General features: G+C 38.8%; 3 protein-coding genes across 4 annotated transcripts; 2 read left to right on the plus strand and 1 right to left on the minus strand.

Annotated features, from left to right (window-relative positions):
* Positions 1–1419: 1419 nt before the first annotated feature.
* On the plus strand, positions 1420–5389 carry Cbs (cystathionine beta-synthase). 2 transcript variants are annotated; one of them, XM_046610861.2, is made up of 6 exons: positions 1420–1735; positions 3034–3143; positions 3230–3579; positions 3663–3916; positions 4006–4276; positions 4357–5389. In XM_046610861.2, exons 1-6 carry the CDS (start codon positions 1653–1655, stop codon positions 4795–4797), a joined length of 1509 nt encoding a protein of 502 aa, XP_046466817.1. In that variant the 5' UTR covers positions 1420–1652; the 3' UTR covers positions 4798–5389. The 2 variants fall into 2 exon arrangements, with proteins under 2 accessions (XP_046466817.1, XP_046466819.1); XM_046610863.2 differs by lacking the exon at positions 1420–1735 and adding an exon at positions 1815–2126.
* Trs33 (trafficking protein particle complex subunit Trs33) lies at positions 4365–6135 on the minus strand. Its single transcript, XM_046610864.2, has 2 exons — positions 6001–6135; positions 4365–5818 (listed from the first exon to the last, which is right to left on the minus strand). The coding sequence occupies exons 1-2, from the start codon at positions 6124–6126 to the stop codon at positions 5417–5419; spliced, it is 528 nt and encodes a 175-aa protein (XP_046466820.1). The 5' UTR covers positions 6127–6135; the 3' UTR covers positions 4365–5416.
* A 2024-nt stretch (positions 6136–8159) lies between these two features.
* On the plus strand, positions 8160–9367 carry AP-2sigma (adaptor protein complex 2, sigma subunit). Its single transcript, XM_046611831.2, has 4 exons — positions 8160–8306; positions 8516–8665; positions 8910–9083; positions 9184–9367. Exons 1-4 carry the CDS (start codon positions 8304–8306, stop codon positions 9283–9285), a joined length of 429 nt encoding a protein of 142 aa, XP_046467787.1. The 5' UTR covers positions 8160–8303; the 3' UTR covers positions 9286–9367.
* Positions 9368–17187: the final 7820 nt, after the last annotated feature.

Raw genomic sequence — 17187 nt, forward strand, 5'->3', positions numbered from 1 at the left:
GTAATGCGTCATAGATATATCTCAAGGTATTGATATTTATGCGTCGTAAAGTGATGATTGCAGATTGCATGTATAAACATGAAAAGATTCTACGCAGCTAATTTTAACGACCGTCAAAACGCAAATTATAACAAAAATGGATGCGGAATCAGCGACTGCTAACTGCTATGTTGGTAAAAATAATAATTGTAATACCAAAGTTCTATCAGTTCCAGTTCGATTTCTTTTTTATCTATTTTCCGTTAGAGGTCGCTTAATACGCACGTAGATACGTATGTAAGGTACACCTGTACTACTTGAAAGTCTATCTTTAGCACCAAATTTACATATAAACTTAACATTCAATTAACTAATCCTTATATAACGTGTTTTCATTACAGTTTAACGTTAAGAATGTACGATAATGTGTCATCCGCTGTTTGCTTTGCGTCGTTGCACAACAACTCTTCTATGTTGGCCTAGGAATTATCAATACGTAACAACTTTAAAGTAAACGAAGAGGTTCTAAACCGTACAAAATATGACATCTACGGCAGTAATAAATTCTAAAACCTGTTCCAAATTTACAGTACGTATGATATTTGTACCAGTATTTTTGGTTATTACAGAGAAAAATTTGCGTAATATAAAAGCCAATAAACGCCTTTGAAGCACCTCAAACACTGTATTTCGGTCAATTCAAAGCGGAGTCTGCAGAGAAACTTGAGTTTCCAATCATTTTGAATAACAACAAACACTTTCGCAATTCTCAATATGTCCAGTAATTGAAAATCAGTAATTATTAATACGCGCATATCTGCATTATTTTCGCGCGCAATTCAGTCCCTGAAAGATACAGTTCTTTGTCCATGAATTGAAGTAATCAAGAATCGATGTAAAGTTTCCTCGTCACAGGGTGATAAAAATTGTGGTATCATCATCAACCGCAAGTATTGCAGTAACCAGAAACTCCGATATTACGTATAAATTACCGCATGCGTATAAAATATCATCTATATATAAGTAATTGCAGATACAACATTCGCGAGTCAAGTGTATATTATTACGAAAGCCGACCAGGTTATCACTGGATACATTAGATGACCCAAAGAGTTTGCGAAATCTCGTTTCAACGTGGTGATATTAATCATAATTAAACATAGTTTAATGCTATTAGTTTTATCAATAAAAAAATTTAAATCATCATTGTCCACCGCACAACCGAATCCAACTGGGTTGGTAGTTCCAGGAGATTCTACAAAAGCGGATTGATCAGACCGAGGTTTCAATAACATAAAAACAGGGATGCAAGACGCGATGCAAGAACGGGGCAAGAAATCGCTGCGTTAGGAATGGCTGAGAAATCAAGGTGGGGGATAATGGCGGAGGAGGGGGGGAGGGGGGGGGGGAATGCAACCAAAACAAGCCTAACTCGCAATGCAAGAAATACTCCGCTTCCTGCCGTTCGCCGTTGAACGACGGTTGTGTTCGAGGTTAGTAGCAGCGCGCAAACTCGTCGCCGCACGCTTGGAACCAATCGATTAATCCCTTAATATTTATTCGTCAAACGTGGAGGAATTAAACATTGTACAATCGAACAGAAGAAGAGAGCGGAAAACCCTGTAAAAAAAAAAAATTGGAAGAACAAAAGACTGTCGTTGAGTAGTTTGAAAATGGAATTAATACGTCCAGATCTACCTTCGCGTTGCACGTGGCAACCAAATGCTAAAAATAATCCGCATACAACACGACCACCGTAAGTAAAAAATTTTAATTCAAGTTTTCGTTGAGTGAGAAGTGTATAAGGATCGTTGTCCAAACTACGATATGAACGTATGGAACGTAGGGCTATTCCTATCGGCGATGTACAAATATCAATTTCAGATACGTGTGCGTGAGTAACGTGTTTCCGCTAATAATGAAACACGTAGGTTCGGATGAAGAATCACTGCTCGTCGTTCGTCAGTAGCGTAGGAATTTACACGTGTGTGGCGTCTTATTGGCTCGGGGCCGACCGGTTCAGAGGATAATGAAAAAAGATTAACAAGTAGTTTGTTTGCCTCGAACCCCCTCAGCGGCGCGTTCAAAACCTTTGTTGACGAATTTCCGAAAATACTTCAAACATATACTTGGATGAGTATCAGAGAGTAGGAAAAGCCTTTTATCTCACTTGCAAGATATTAACTACAACATTAGATTTAGTTGATGCATGCGATGCCTAATGAGTAATAACATAATCAATGATCTAGGCGTGATGATGCCGCTGCCTACAGTCTTATTGAAGTATTGTTGATCAAAGCATTGATGTTTTTTCAATTTTTTGACAATCGAAGTTAGCAAAATTATAGAGAACTCAGTCTATCGGAACAAGTAGAAGATACCGAATATTACCCTGGCGATCGATCATGCTTGCGTGTAAGACAACATTTGTCATTTGTATAATTGTACTTTTGATACAAACCGGTACATAATTCGTTACGGGCACAGAACTACTCGATACATCACTTAAAACTTTCCTTGTTAGACATAGTTTACTTGCCATTTCATATTTATGCGCTTTGATTACATCAAATCCATATTCGTGTCGCAAGTTTATGCAGAGGCTGAATAAATACTTGATAACATCTACACCACACTAGCGTATAAAACTTAAACATCAACTTGTTTAATTTGCTGGACAACAACTTGCACCATAATTTGATAGTATATGTCCCACATATAACAACTTGTCCATGATCCTGAAAAATTTTGAACAATCTCATCCATCGTATTGTCAAATAGGTGTCGTAGAATCGAACTGCACTGAGCCAATGTATTATGCACGATAAACAATTGCATTATGTTGAAAATTATGGAAACCTTACTCTCCAGACTATTCATTTAATGGACGAATGATATAGTTATTGAAATACTTGTCATTCAAGCCCGTATAACACAGTGTTTGAAAACTTTGTTTTTGATAAGTGACGGCCATTGTGAAATCAAATGCTCTTCGTGTAACATCTATCTGAACCAATTAATTATAAACTATACAATACGTGTTGTTTATTCTAGTCTTAATAATCGCAAGGAGGTACTCCCCAACATCCTGGCTGCTATTGGACAAACCCCTATGGTGCGATTGAACAATATTTGCAAATCATTTAATATCAAATGTGAATTATGTGAGTACTATTTGCAGGATAGCATAGCTCATTTCTCGACTTGGACACAAAATTTTCAATTTCAATTAATTGTCGCTTGAATTTAGTGGCAAAATGTGAATTTCTGAATCCTGGTGGCTCCGTAAAAGACAGGATCGCGCACAGAATGATCCAAGATGCGGAAGACAAAGGGATTCTCAAGCCAGGATATACCATAATTGAGCCAACAAGCGGAAATACAGGTATAGGATTGGCGATGGCATCAGCAGTCAAGGGTTACCGCTGTATCATAGTAATGCCTGAGAAGATGTCGAATGAAAAAGTTGACACACTGCGGGCTCTGGGGGCTGAGATTGTTAGAACGCCAACCGAGGCTGCTTGGGACAGTCCCGAAGGTCATATAACAGTATCTCAGAAATTACAGAAGGAAATACCAAATAGCGTAATTCTGGATCAGGTAATTAGACATCGATGGAAATGGAAAGTTGGCAGACTTTTCTTTTCCTTTGTAAGACATGCTAACGTCTTTATGTTTTACAGTATACCAATTGTGGAAATCCTCTAGCTCATTACGATCAAACAGCGTATGAAATCTGGGAACAATGCAAAGGCAAAATCGATTATTTAGTAGCAGGAGCTGGTACTGGTGGAACCATTAGTGGGATCAGTCGCAGATTCAAAGAACTAATACCACAGACAAAAATTGTAGCTATTGATCCGGAAGGTAGTATTCTTGCAGAGCCTGCGGAAATAAATCAAAGTGAAGTAACCTTCTATGAGGTCGAAGGAATTGGGTGTGTATTCCTTCTGTTAAACTAAGCAAAATTGGAATTTTCTAGATCACATTGAGTCTGCTACATATCTAACTGACATACATTTTCAGATACGACTTCACTCCTACAGTTTTGGATCGTGGTTCAGTTGATTTGTGGGTTAAAACGAATGACAAAGACTCGCTGAACTGTGCTAGAGTACTAATACGTGAGGAGGGTTTGTTGTGCGGTGGAAGTAGCGGTGCATCTATGTCAGCAGCTTTAAAATTGGCCAAGGATCTACCAGAAGATCAAAGAGTTGTTGTAATACTGCCAGATGGTCTCAGAAACTACATGACTAAATTTGTATCGGACCACTGGATGGAAGCCAGAGGTTTTTTGGTACGAAATAACTAAGTGTTTAGAAAATAAAATTGTAAATTGAAGAAAAAGTTAAAATTGACTTCACTATGATGTTTCAGGATCCACCCCCGCCGGTAGAGGCGAACAAATGGTGGTGGACGACTTCTATTTCAAATCTTCGTTTAAATCCCCTGTCTACTCTACCTGCAGAAGCAACTTGTCAAGAAGCCATTGCGATTCTGAAGAAAGGCGGATTTGACCAAATTCCGCTTATAGAAAAGAATGGAAGTATCCAAGGGGTAGTAACTCTGAATGACCTTACGAGAAGTCTGATTTCGGGTAAAGTCAAGTCTACGGATTGTGCACGGAAAGTACTGTTCAAGCAATTCAGAAAGCTGACTACTTGTGCAACCCTCGGACGACTGTCACGAATTCTTGAAAAAGACGCATATGTTGTCATAGTAAATGCGAAACAAACGACCAGTGCAGTGGGTATTGCCACTCAAATAGATCTTTTGAATTATATCAGTGAACCGCACAGTAATGGCACTGCTGCTTGATCCGGATATTTATATTCATTTTAAACTATTTGACCCAAGCCTCGCTTACCAATTTTTCTGCAATGTAGATAGATTTAGTCAATTCTTGACAACAGTTGACAAACGTAATTTTTGTTTAGTTCTATTCTTTTTTTTTTCTGGAAATTGCTTGATTTTTTATACATTTCTATACTTGAATTCTGTGTATTATTATGTAATCCAATAAAACATGAGACTGATCATGTATTTGTATTTAAGTGTGGTTTTGTTATTTGTCAGTCCATGTGATACGACATGAGATATTTGAAGAATACTATTTGCACTGGACCAATATTTGATGACGAATTATTAAGGTTAAATAACTCGAATAGTAAATTGTTTTATATGTATTATGTTTTTTTCTACACCCATATTACGATCGCATGATTTATGTGTGACCTGGAGTAGATGGAAACATTACACACATGCACATATCGATGTCTTTTACCGAAATTATGTGTATTGTCCTGCAGTATTTGTTGCACTACGTCTATTAAGTCGATTAATGCATAATCACAGTCATTTACACAAATAATATAGTGTTTATACATTTTCAATAAAGTTATTAAATTTACATACTTATATAATTATTTACATTATTTTAAACTCTCTGTACCTGTACATGAAATTTGCAACTCGGTAATGTAGCTATTTCTGCTGTGACCGTACTAACTATTCCAAGATTTGCAAGGCTACCACGAAGTAGACCGCAGGTAAAAGCTAAGAGTCGTGGAGCCTCGCGTAAGTACTGCGTGCTATCAGGAGCACCGATGTTGGTTAGTAAACGGAATGCATTGTCATGTAGTACATATACTCCCTGATGATTCGTTCGCAAATTATCGATCTGCTTGCGGTACAAACTTGACCAAAGATCCATGCATATGAACTTAATTGTGTCCAACTCATCCTTGAAACGCGCCCATTCCCTAGTTAACCGTTCCATGATGCGATATCCAACACCGAATCCCATCCACTCCAAAGGCGAAAGCTCTTCTTCGCCCTCCTGATTTAAAACATTATTCAACGATTAGATAGTTGATTGAACATTCTGTCGAAGAATAACCTTGGGTTATGTTAACGGATTCAAGTAAGTTTGACATATGTTTTTGCAGACGTCCAGGAACGCGATGTAACTGTGAATCTTTGGGATGTTGGTCAGTATATTTAAACTGTAGTATAACTTGCCTTGCCGTTTGTTTTTGAACTCAGAACGTAATTCACCATTTCGGCATGCAAATATTCGAATAGACACTCGTCCGCTTCCCCGGTATCAGGAAGGTTTGTTTTTGTGTCAACGTTTTGCTGCTTCATAACGCAAACGATGATTTAATGGACCGTCAAGAAATAACAACGCCGATTATTGAACTTGCGTTCTGACTGTCAAAGTGGCAATACCCAACACACTGTCAGTTTCGCCTTGTCGCTCACTAATAGCTGACAAATTACGATCGCTGATTGGTAAAAAATCTCTCAACTTTACATTTATTTTTTGTAATCTGAATTAAATTCAGTTTTTGATGTTTTATTCTGTTTATAGGTAGGTATTTGTCGATGATTGAACTCTAGACGTCAAATATCAAAGCTGTGTTCATTAACTACTGCTTTTCCCCATTGAATAAGCAGCTCTAAGGACGGTTAGCCAAAGGTATTTTTGCTAAGGTCGTATGCGAGGAGAGTCGACGCCACGGTCGACACAAAGCTATGTCGATAATGGAAAATACTTCTCTATCACTAGCATGGGCGATCGCTTACAGAAACGGCACCCTGAGATTCTCTAGAACTTCCGCATAATGACCATGATACAACAGCGAATGGCCAAAAAACTTGTAATATGATCCGTACATTATTGAAAATTTTCACTGCATACTATGAACAAAATCGACAATAAAAAAATTGAGATTTTTACAGGATTGTTTTCTAATCAACGTCTAGAAACAAAGAATATATCCACATGCCAACTGCACTAGGTACCCAACATTTTTGATATAGGTATTTTGCACTGATTTAGATATTACAGATCAGTGGTACTTTGCTGTCGAGTTTTGCACAACTGGAGGTATTCGTCGAATGCTTAGCTTATTCTCAGAATCAGAATGCATCAACTACACGCTCTGCGTACACGGTCAAATTAACAAAAAATTTTATACTTTTTTATGTATGCGTGAAATTAATATAGGAAGCATGTAATTATCGAATATAAATCACAGACGATACAACCAGATGTAAAACATCACACACGATGGTATGACGTCAGGTTTTTCTTTACCTTTCAATAAAATATGTCAATCAATAATAAAGTTTATCCCACAAATAAACATCTTTTAGTAGTTCAATGTAATTATCGAATATAAATCACAGATGATACAACCAGATGTAAAACATCACACATGATGGTATGACGTCAGGTTTTTCTTTACCTTTCAATAAAATATGTCAATCAATAATAAAGTTTATCCCACAAATAAACCTCTTTTAGTAGTTCAATTAAGTCGATTGACAAGCAAGCACAATCCAACTGGAGAGTAGATTTATTTAAATGGAGGCAAAACGAGCGTATCGTCAAGTGATATCACAAACCCTCACGAAATTCATCTTAATGACAACATTTTCAGTAATAATTCGACGCCAGTACGAACATACCTATACTTGATACGTTACACAAAGAGACAAATCATATATCAGACTCACCCTTACGCCAAACGCCTGCAGAAAATCACGGCGCTCGTCGCAAATGTGAAGTTTCACCACTGCACTGCACATGACAATTGAAACGTTGAATAACAATTGTTCCAAAAAATTCTATAAAACTGATAATTCACTTACTGGTTCACCACTATTTGTTAGGGATCATGTACACGTGAAACCGATGATGCTGTAATCACAACGTCGTGGTTAACTTCAAGTAAAGGAGTATTGCACTGATTTCACTATATCTTTTCTCCTCCATTTTGATTAAAATTTTTAAAAGCGCAGCAATTCAATCGCGAGTGTCATTTGTTGTGCGTGAATGTAGTATACCTACCATAGACGTTGACTGAAGAATATACACATAACGCCGTGTTAAGTATTCAATACACTCCGTATAAATATCTGAAAAAAATCGCAACCTCGTAGCCGGCTGGTCAATAAATTATCGCGAAAATTGCCGAATTAACTCTGCCACACAATCAAGCACAGCAAAATTCGCGCAGTTAACTGCGTGCTTGTCGGCTCGGCCGCCCTCGATCGTTTGTCAGGTGGTTCGGCGTCTTCGGCGTTCGCTCACCAACAAGATGGCGCCGGCTACCGAAGCGCCAATATTGCTCCGTGGCGCTACGGTGACACTAAGCGACGAACAGCCGAGAATTTGACTTGAAGTTGTCTGATCTCATTGCATTTTACACGCGTACAGATAGAATACTGATAAAGCAGGAGGGCGGACTTATCACACGAACCTAAAAAGACACTTGATCGAAAGTGTCACCTGTCATCTGTCACCCTCAGAGATAATGGCAAGTACTGCATGAGAATACGATCAAAATTTAATACAATTCAGCGAGAGAATTTATGTTTATTTGATTCCGTGCACCTTGATTAAAGGTTCAACTCAGTATCCAGAATTATGTTATCTCATTGAAATCAATATTATTGCTTGTTTATAAAATTTTGTCAGGTCCGTACAACGCTAGCTTGATCGTTTCTGATTATACATTTTTCCCAGATTCGATTCATCCTAATCCAGAACAGAGCGGGCAAAACTCGTCTTGCCAAATGGTACATGAATTTTGATGACGATGAAAAACAAAAGCTCATCGAGGAAGTTCACGCCGTCGTCACTGTTAGAGATGCTAAACACACCAACTTCGTTGAGGTTCTACAAGTTCATTGGATATAATATATCTATAATTTCTTAGTTCAGTGCAAAGGAGCTTATTTTGTTTCGTTAAATAGTTCGACGCTTGATTCGTACAACAGTCACAAAGAAGGCTCAAAGTACATCTACTGATAATGAAAAGATTCCCAATTCTGGTTCAAATTCTGACACACTGAAGAAACTGTTTTTTAAAAATTGCTTTTCCTATGGTTGGCTTGACGCCTATGTATCTTGGTTTCAGTTCCGAAACTTCAAGATAGTCTACAGACGATACGCTGGCTTGTACTTCTGTATTTGCGTGGATGTGAACGACAACAATCTTTGCTACTTGGAAGCGATTCATAATTTTGTGGAAGTCTTGAACGAGTATTTCCACAACGTTTGCGAACTAGACTTGGTGTTCAACTTCTATAAGGTACTTTATCCTGCTGAAAAATTTTACAACGCATCTCATGTAGAATATTTAGTCTGTTGTTATAATAGTCAATCTCCTAATAATACCATTGTAATTTCAGGTGTACACTGTAGTGGACGAAATGTTTCTTGCTGGTGAAATCCGAGAAACTAGCCAAACCAAAGTTCTTAAACAGCTTCTCATGTTGAACTCCCTCGAATAATAAAACAAAATACCATTCCCTTAGAAATGTTCTGTATTTAAAAATCTCTCTACAATACAATCTCATGCTCCATTTCTTCTTACACCTCAAGTTTTGTTTCACATTTCTTTCAAAAGTCCAGCAAGTTATCTTTTTTGCAGCTTATACAGAATTCTTCTGTCTTACCGCTGGTTGATATCAGTAAAAGGTGCAACGTCCACTGTTCTATGTCGATAAGTTAGTTAAGCACGGTTATCAGGTTCCTACTTTATCAAGTGCTTGACTGCACACAGAACTCGCGATCACGAAGTGATCTTTAATTTTTCCTCAGAATAAATTGGAAAGAAAAATCTAGGGTAATTATACGAACGCCGAAAATATCTCAAACCTTACGACATCTTGCCGTTATGACGTCACTCTTTTAATTTCCAATAGCACGACTATTGAACTAGAAAGGACAGAAGCTTAAAATTCGATTTAAATTGTATTACAGATAGAAATTTGGAAAAAATGATAAAACATTGAAACATTATGTAGAGCCGGGATACAACAACAGATGAAAATACTAATTGATGACAATTTTCGCTACACTTATTATGAACATTGAATTGAGTTCGATAACATTGTGAATAGTCTCATTATATCAATGTGCTTCGGTATATACGTGTACAGGCGTAGGTTTTAATAAAACTAAAACTGCAAGCATGCATCGAATAACATGGAACCATTCGACAGATTTTTAATTAAATCACCCGCTGCAGCTCGCGAACTAAACAAAATTTAGTGATTTCCCCTCTGAACACGATGGCGATCGTCGTCGGGTGATCGCAAAATAAGAAGTCCATACTCATATTCAAGTCGTCGAATTCACGGTCATACATGATATAATATAGGTACCTACATACATAGAAGATCAATGTAGATCCACGAAATAAAATGCCCATCATGCGGTGTATCCGTATTCACGTTTATTAAGTCGTAAACGTAACACCCATGCAGGCTAATTGTCGTGTACACTAATTTGCTCTGGTCGTAAGCGTGAGGAGAAGAATCATCTTTGCCGGCGTTATTTCCTTTAGTTCATTCAACTCACTGGTTCGTTTCACAGTAAATCTAAATCACTCTAGAGAACGTGTCAAATTATTTATAATCAGCATTATGCTCCTGCCGCATAAAACAGTGAGACCATGCGTGTCTGTCGAATTACAATAATATTGATAATGAACGATCACGAGAAATTATGAAAATTCCCATCTTCGATAACTGAAATTTAATAAGGTAACTTTATCTTATTAATTTTCTTCTTATATTTCTGAAAGACTTTTCACATTTTTTCCCGACATCTCCTACGGGATATGACGAGAAATTTAAGCAAGAGCAATATTTCTTGGTCAATTTATTCCCCATTGTGATTAATAATTCAAAATGTAATAACGAGAAACACTTGCCGATATTTTCATGCCCGCCGTCGCAGCAACGTCGATGCGCAATGATCGCGGTAAAAATCATTAACTTCCCTACGTGTACCTGAAATCGAAGATGTAGAACGAAGCTCGGAGTTATAAAACTGTATGAATATGTATAACATTTAGGGTCGGGGTTATCGCGGGTTATCGGACGACGAGAAGACGCAGTAGATCAGCCGGGAGCTTGTAGTGGCGGCGACCCCTGCAACTGATATCGCGCGTCGCTTCGCCTGGATACGCCTCTCTTGTATTCTCTCATAATACAAGAAATTTCATACATAAAATTCAAGCAGTTATACATACTTATACATATATAAATATTTTACACTAACGGAGACGATCGTCTTCGCAGCTTGGCGCCCGCACGACGTTCGGCGGTTTTTAATTTGACTATAAAATTGTGGAGAAGGTCACCGTCGTCGATTTTACAATCTAAAACAAGCAGAAACGATTGTTTCAGACCTCTCCAAAGTTTCAAGCACGCAATATTATAGCTCTGCTATTGTATCATTTGATTACGACTGCGGTATATGTATGTCTGGGATACCATAAAACCACGTACAATTAGGATGCACTCACAATCAGACTCCGTTATACGTTTCTTATATTATACGAGACGCCGGGATCTTGACCCTAATATAATAATGATACAGGGTATGGGAGTTTTTTTCTTTGATTAAAGTTCATGAAAAAACTGTCATTTTTCGTCATGTTTGGCCCTGATTAAGACACTCGCATCAGACACTCTCCAACTGATATGCGGCAGTCCAACAGAAGTTCTTGGCATCGGATTTCAGATGCGTTAGGTATACGTGTATGATATAAATATGTATATGTGTTGGTCTTTTAACTAAACGGTGAAGCTAATTATAAGGTACAAGAGATACAGTTTTTAATTCGACCAAAGTGTAAAGAGTGTACCTACAATGCAAAGAGAAAAATAACAATACATATTATATGCAATGGAGGTTTAATTTTTTCGCTTGGTTTATAATTGTTACACAGAAGCTGCCTGAGGATCTTTTTATTGCAGAAAATCGCAATTGCACAGAACGTATAGATCTTACACTTTGCGTGGCTAATTCCATTTCCTTTGCATAATATATACTTTATAACATATGTAAAGATCGGCCTGATACTGCAGTGTTTTCGGCCTGGGCTCATTGACTTTGTGGCGGGATTATTATGTTCAGTACATTTATACACGATGATAGTTTGACCTGCGTTACCACACATCATGAAAAATAATGTTGCGTTTAATCTCATACTTATAATATAGTTGAACTTCTCGTCTTAAGGAGTATTACATATAGATCGGATGGTGTAAAATACATATGATTGACGGCAATAATATTATACCGACAAAGAATTCCTTCATCATATTTTTCATCTATATGAATAAAAATAACGTTAAGTTTTTTTAAGTTACGTCTTACGCAAGTAAAAAATTTTTTTCAGATACTGCGACAAATTTGATCAAATTATGATGATGTTGCTGCATGGGTCAGCAATTTGACGATATGTCATATTTTTTTTTCATACCATTACAATTATGTCCAATTTTACACTGTAATATTAACGACGCAAGCGCGTGTTACGTATCGTCAGAAACTCAGGATCACTTGGATTCTCAAGAGAATTTTCTGGTATTAAATCAAAAAAGAAATACATCTCGAAGCATGAATTATTCTGTTGAATGATTTTTCAGTACATCGAAATTCAATCAATTTCATTTGAATTTGTGAAAGAGAGGCGTAAGGGTGAACCTACGTATAAATGTTGCCAGAATACAATATTTCCGATTCGTATTACTGTATACTGTATATATACACATATATCTACGCAAATGTATGTATATATATATATATGTATAAAGTCTTGCGACTTATCATTTTATTTATGACGAGGGTTTGTATCTTTTGACGTTTTTACTCGCCTCTATATTATACGTATAACGTATGCGAACGGTCTGTATATACTTGTAATATACGTGTATAACTGGCGTAGTATGAGGTTGACCTCATGACCACACACTACGGCTCTAGCATCAATCTTACGTAGAGATACAAAAAAGATAACGTAAACTGATACCGATAGAAATGTGTCTAGGGATGGCTGAAATTCAATATGTGGCAATTGAACCGTACATATAATTTCTTAGCGGATATGCATTATAATGTAACGTTACCGAGACAAAGAAAACAAGTTACGTTGCAATTTCCGCTAGATAACGATGTCTGACAAAGGGTTATTCACCCTCGAAAATGCATCGGCGGAAGAATCATCAGGAAATTATTACAATAATCAATCTTAACGATTTATGAAATACTTGATAGTTCGACAACTGTTTAAATTAATAGAAATTCAAGATAAATGAAAATTCATTAAAAAATTATTTACAATCGGCCAAAATAGTTTAGATCTACGATACTGTTCTGTGCTATGGAAACGGAGTGAAATAAAAGCATTATCAGTATTTAGAGGTAATTTGAAATGGAATAAGAAATTCGAAGCTTTATGCAGAAGCTAAGATCGATTACCAGGAAAACTAAGATACAAGGAAAAGTCTAGAGCATATATAATTATATGTAACTTAGGTAAGTAGAAATCGCACGACGATGATACGAAGTCGTGAAATCTCTTAACCCCGCGGAAGTTAGAAGTCACGTTATACGAAAGTGAACAATCTCTCGGTCCTTAAGAAGCTAATTCTCATTTTTCGCGCAAGTCTGCCGTTTCCTGGGGGTAAAGAGTTTTGATTTTTTTTCTTCCTCTCTTCCTTCGTCCCAACGACTGGTACGCCTGGAACTTTCTTCGCTCAGGTGCGGAGGGCCGAGTCACGATGATACATGGATAGGAAGAGACGGTGCAGATTTAAAGTAAAATGGGTCGGGGAAGCGAACACGTGCTGTCGCGACTACCGCATGATGGGACGGACCGAGTAGCTTCTCTTGCTTATACCGCGAGAAAGAGAGAGTGACACAGGGAGAGCGATGAGGACCCCGAGGGGTGTCGGGGGTTGGCGGAGGGGGCGGGTGGGGGGGGGGGGGGGGGGGGTGGAGATCGGAGGGGCCGAGGGCGGGTCGCGTAATTAAGAACGTCTTGAGGTCCTCCTCGCCCCCTTCGCCGCGGCGTACAAATAGCCGACGACCCCAGCGCGCGTCGGCGCCTCTCAAGTCCCAGAGTCTCAAGTCTCAGGTCTCAAGCTCAAGTCTCAAGTCTCACGTGTGCCGAGAGAGAGAGAGAGAGAGAGAAAAAGAGGGAGTCTCCTCTCCGCGCGTCGTCTATAGTAAAGTCAGCGCAGATGCTTTATCCTCGATGCTGGTTTTAATCTATTTCTTTCTTTTCCGCGGCGGCGGAAGAGCGGGAGTGAGAGAGAAGAGAGAGAGGGAGAGAGAGAGAGAGCCGAGAAGACGACACCATGCGCACCACACGCCGTAGAGACACATTAGCTATATTCCTCGTTTGCATGGCGGAACGCCCCTGCGGTACGGCTTGCCGTGCTCCGATGCACCCATCCGACGATGCAGCCATCCCGCGTCCCGAGCCAAAGGGCTTTTCCATCTATTTGTCTATGCATCCGTTCCTTGATCCCGCGATCCCTATATTTTATGGGGAACTCGACCGAACTCGTAAATACTTGCTTCGCGTATGAATTATCATTATTTCCGCACCCCGGTCGGCATCGAGCCATCACCTTCCAAAATTGCAGCGATTTTAGTCACAGGGTAAGGGATTCGGGAACACGATATTGTCACGATCATTCAAGTTTTCAGATCAACGGCTGTGAGCGTCCGTTCGCTTCTTTATAGGTACCTAAATTTTTCATCGCAACTTTTTACGGAAATTTAAATTCTAGGTAAAAATTGTTTAATAATATTCAAGTATATCCGAAAGTCGATTAATTAACGACTTGTTCATACAATATATCCGGAAAAGGAAGAAATATGGGATTCCTGCTACTTGATATCGACAGCTATATCTGCATGGAAAAGAGAATTTCTTTGTAAGATCGCATTTGGGGCTCGCGATTGTACGGTAATTAATTGTTATAACCGCCGATCTCATTGCAAGTGCGGCAAATCGCGGTAGGCCATTGTCACCGCATGTTTTGCTGCAGACACGTTTAAATATGCGTCTTAAGTCATATATGGGTATAATACATACCTACAACCAGTTTTACTTTCAGATGACTTCGTGAAGCTAGCGCCATTTCGGAAATTAGTCTACCTAATATGTATGAACTTTCGTTCCAGTACCAATGGCTACTCGTAATTGTCACTGATCATGCACCGATTGTCGTCGGGACGATGTATTTGCATAAGTTCTGCAAATAGATGGTAGAAAAAAAAAGAAAAGAAAAAGAAAAGTTAACGTAAAGGCATTTCGATTATTTTCAAAATGATTATCCCTGAATAATTAATGATAGCAATGACTGATGAGAGACTAAAGGAATAGACATGAGGATAATCCGTCTAGTTTTTAATGGCTAATCGTGTACCGTGTCGAAAGCTCAGCTTATATACTGGCCATCCGCCAGACACCCGTGCTTCCTAATCAATGGGGTAATTACTCATCAATTCGTATGTAATACACGCGGTATTACGGTATACCTATAAGTATATGGTATTTGTGCACGCAAGAGTAAAAGAAATTAATCTGTACGACATACATAGGCAAGAAACTGGTGCGTTTATGATTCGCTCCTCGGATCATATATGCATATATTAATGTACAAATAGGCCCGCGACTTATACCTGCGTGTGAAAACGGACCGCGGGGACACGGCCAAGTTGAAACGTTCTTATTTCTTATTAGTGGGGGCTAAAGTGTAAACGTATATATGTCATATAATAGCCTGCAGGCCCGTGTAACTCTACTGCAGAGTCGAACCTTGAGGCGTATAAGGAGCACAAGCACGGCCGCAGAGCTTAAGGAACGGGGCGAAAAACCGCAGAGGCCGCGCTTCAGGGTGTCTTATAGGGCGGAGAAAGAACGATATTCGAATTTCAAAGGAACGGCTTACCGTGCCGCACGAGTCTCATTATGCCCGTATAACTATAACTTTGACTACATGACGCAGCGCTGAGAGGCTGTGAACTATTTCGATGTATTCGGCTGGACAGTATCACGAGCACGTGGCATTCAAGTTTCAAACGCGTACCGCGTTCCTACGGATATTCTGACATTTTCAAATCGAGTGAAATCCGATTCGAATCCCGTACACAACGATATCCTTCCTCGATTTGTTCGTCTCGAGACGGCCAGCTCACCTTCTTAAACTCGATCGCATATCTCTCCGCAATTCTCAGCCTGCAGTTTCGGGCACTCCAAACTCCAGACTAATGGAAAATGTTCTCATGACGTCGGAGCCTGGTTGTCGGCGCCATTTTATCACCACATAACCTAAGTTTTTGATTTTAATGAAAGCAAATCGTAATTCTTGGGGTTTCAAATTACTCGGGTCACGTAAATTAACGAAACCTAATCAATTATACACCTGTTCTACCATCCACACTCTAAAAATCACGGTCAACGGTCAACCGTCAGCCTGGTTACATTAGTTTTATGTTTTTTCCACCAGATGACGCTTGCGAAGTGATAATCATCACAGCGAACGGAGATTAGATTACGGCATAAACGGGTACGGTGGTACAAGTAGGCGGGTCTTGTTTCGTCCCCACCTTTCACTTCTCATGTGGATTTTTTCATCGAATCAAACGGCCAGATCCTGCAACTACGGGGTTCGGACTTTGTGCGTGTAGAGCAATTAACCGTTCACGGCATTTAGAATATATGTAGACATGTGGTGTTCGTGAAGACGAATGAATGTACAAATATAAATGTTGGGAAACGTAATATGAATATTCCAATTCCCCGCAGGTATGCTTCACAACCATTAGAGTACACGTTATACACAGCGCGGACTGTGGACAGTGTCAATAAAATATTTTCGTCACGTTTGAAAAAATGTTTAACGCGTTACAAGTGTATTCCAACAAAAATATTTCTAATGTTTTGTACTGTACGACTGAGATAATCAACGGGAGATATTCCAAGACTAATTGTAAATGTCAATAAAGCGCGCGTCAAAGTCGCCTTTGTGTTTTAATAAGCTCCAATCGTTCGTTGCATTACAGATATATTATAATGGATAACGTGATGTAATGTAGCAAGCATCCGATTAACAACCGCATTGCAGTCACCTGTTTGTCCAATAACGAGTAATCGGTAATAATTTAAAATGTACAAACCCTCTTTCACATGCAAAATTAATGCCTTGTTCAGATGTGTCGCGACTGCAATTAATTCAGCTGTGAGTTTCCGTGTTTTGAGTCTTCGCAATCTTTCACACATCGGTCTCAAGTTTCGTTGTGCCTGCAATGTATAAACGTAGAATTCCTCACCAAGGTTCGTTGTCGAAACTGAGGAATCGTCCAATGTTTACTCAACAGCG

The sequence above is a fragment of the Neodiprion pinetum genome, chromosome 2, assembly GCF_021155775.2.
Source record: "Neodiprion pinetum isolate iyNeoPine1 chromosome 2, iyNeoPine1.2, whole genome shotgun sequence".
Lineage (NCBI taxonomy): Eukaryota > Metazoa > Arthropoda > Insecta > Hymenoptera > Diprionidae > Neodiprion > Neodiprion pinetum.

Coding starts and splice junctions, on each gene's coding strand:
- Cbs (XM_046610861.2), top strand. CDS start 1,653: ATGGAATTAATACGTCCAGATCTACCTTCGCGTTGCACGTGGCAACCA. Junction 3,144..3,229: donor TAATATCAAATGTGAATTAT/GTGAGTACTATT, acceptor GCTTGAATTTAG/TGGCAAAATGTGAATTTCTG. Junction 4,277..4,356: donor TGGAAGCCAGAGGTTTTTTG/GTACGAAATAAC, acceptor ATGATGTTTCAG/GATCCACCCCCGCCGGTAGA.
- Trs33 (XM_046610864.2), bottom strand. CDS start 6,126: ATGAAGCAGCAAAACGTTGACACAAAAACAAACCTTCCTGATACCGGG. Junction 5,819..6,000: donor GTTCAAAAACAAACGGCAAG/GCAAGTTATACT, acceptor GTTTTAAATCAG/GAGGGCGAAGAAGAGCTTTC.
- AP-2sigma (XM_046611831.2), top strand. Junction 8,666..8,909: donor AACACACCAACTTCGTTGAG/GTTCTACAAGTT, acceptor TCTTGGTTTCAG/TTCCGAAACTTCAAGATAGT. Junction 9,084..9,183: donor TGGTGTTCAACTTCTATAAG/GTACTTTATCCT, acceptor TTGTAATTTCAG/GTGTACACTGTAGTGGACGA.